Source organism: Geospiza fortis, unplaced genomic scaffold (genome assembly GCF_000277835.1).
Source record: "Geospiza fortis unplaced genomic scaffold, GeoFor_1.0 scaffold93, whole genome shotgun sequence".
NCBI classification, from domain to species: domain Eukaryota; kingdom Metazoa; phylum Chordata; class Aves; order Passeriformes; family Thraupidae; genus Geospiza; species Geospiza fortis.
In genome coordinates, this window is record NW_005054854.1 from 34,023 (window position 1) to 34,406 (window position 384).

The 384-nt window shown below is 59.9% G+C and overlaps 1 protein-coding gene across 1 annotated transcript in view; it reads left to right on the top strand.

The window, feature by feature from the left end:
- LOC115949160 (protocadherin gamma-A10-like) overlaps positions 1-384 on the top strand; it is a 9,321-nt gene that overhangs the window by 337 nt on the left and 8,600 nt on the right. Inside the window, exon 1 of the mRNA XM_031065546.1 lies at positions 1-378. This exon is cut by the window's left edge and continues 337 nt beyond it. Coding sequence (XP_030921406.1) covers positions 1-378 — 378 coding nt within the window. The remainder of the gene's footprint in view (positions 379-384) is intronic.

Below are 384 nucleotides of genomic sequence, written 5' to 3' on the forward strand. Positions count from 1 at the left end.
GGTCCGTGCTGCTGGCGGCCTGGGAGGCGGCGTGGGGGCAGCTGCGCTACTCGGTGCCCGAGGAGATGCCCAAGGGCTCCTTCGTGGGCGACGTGGCCAAGGACCTGGGGCTGCAACTCCTGGAGCTCAGCGATCGCGGAGTGCGCATCCTGAACAAAGGTAGGACGCAGTATTTCGCTCTGCACGGGAAGACGGGACATTTAGTGACAGCGGAGAGGATCGACAGAGAGCAGCTGTGCCGGCTGGTGGAGAAATGCGTGCTGCGCTGTGAGCTGATAGTGGAGGGTGAGATGCAGGTTTACGGAATCGAAGTGGAAATCACGGACATTAACGACAACGCGCCGAGCTTTCAACAAGCAGAAAAAGACCTGAGACTTAGCGAGA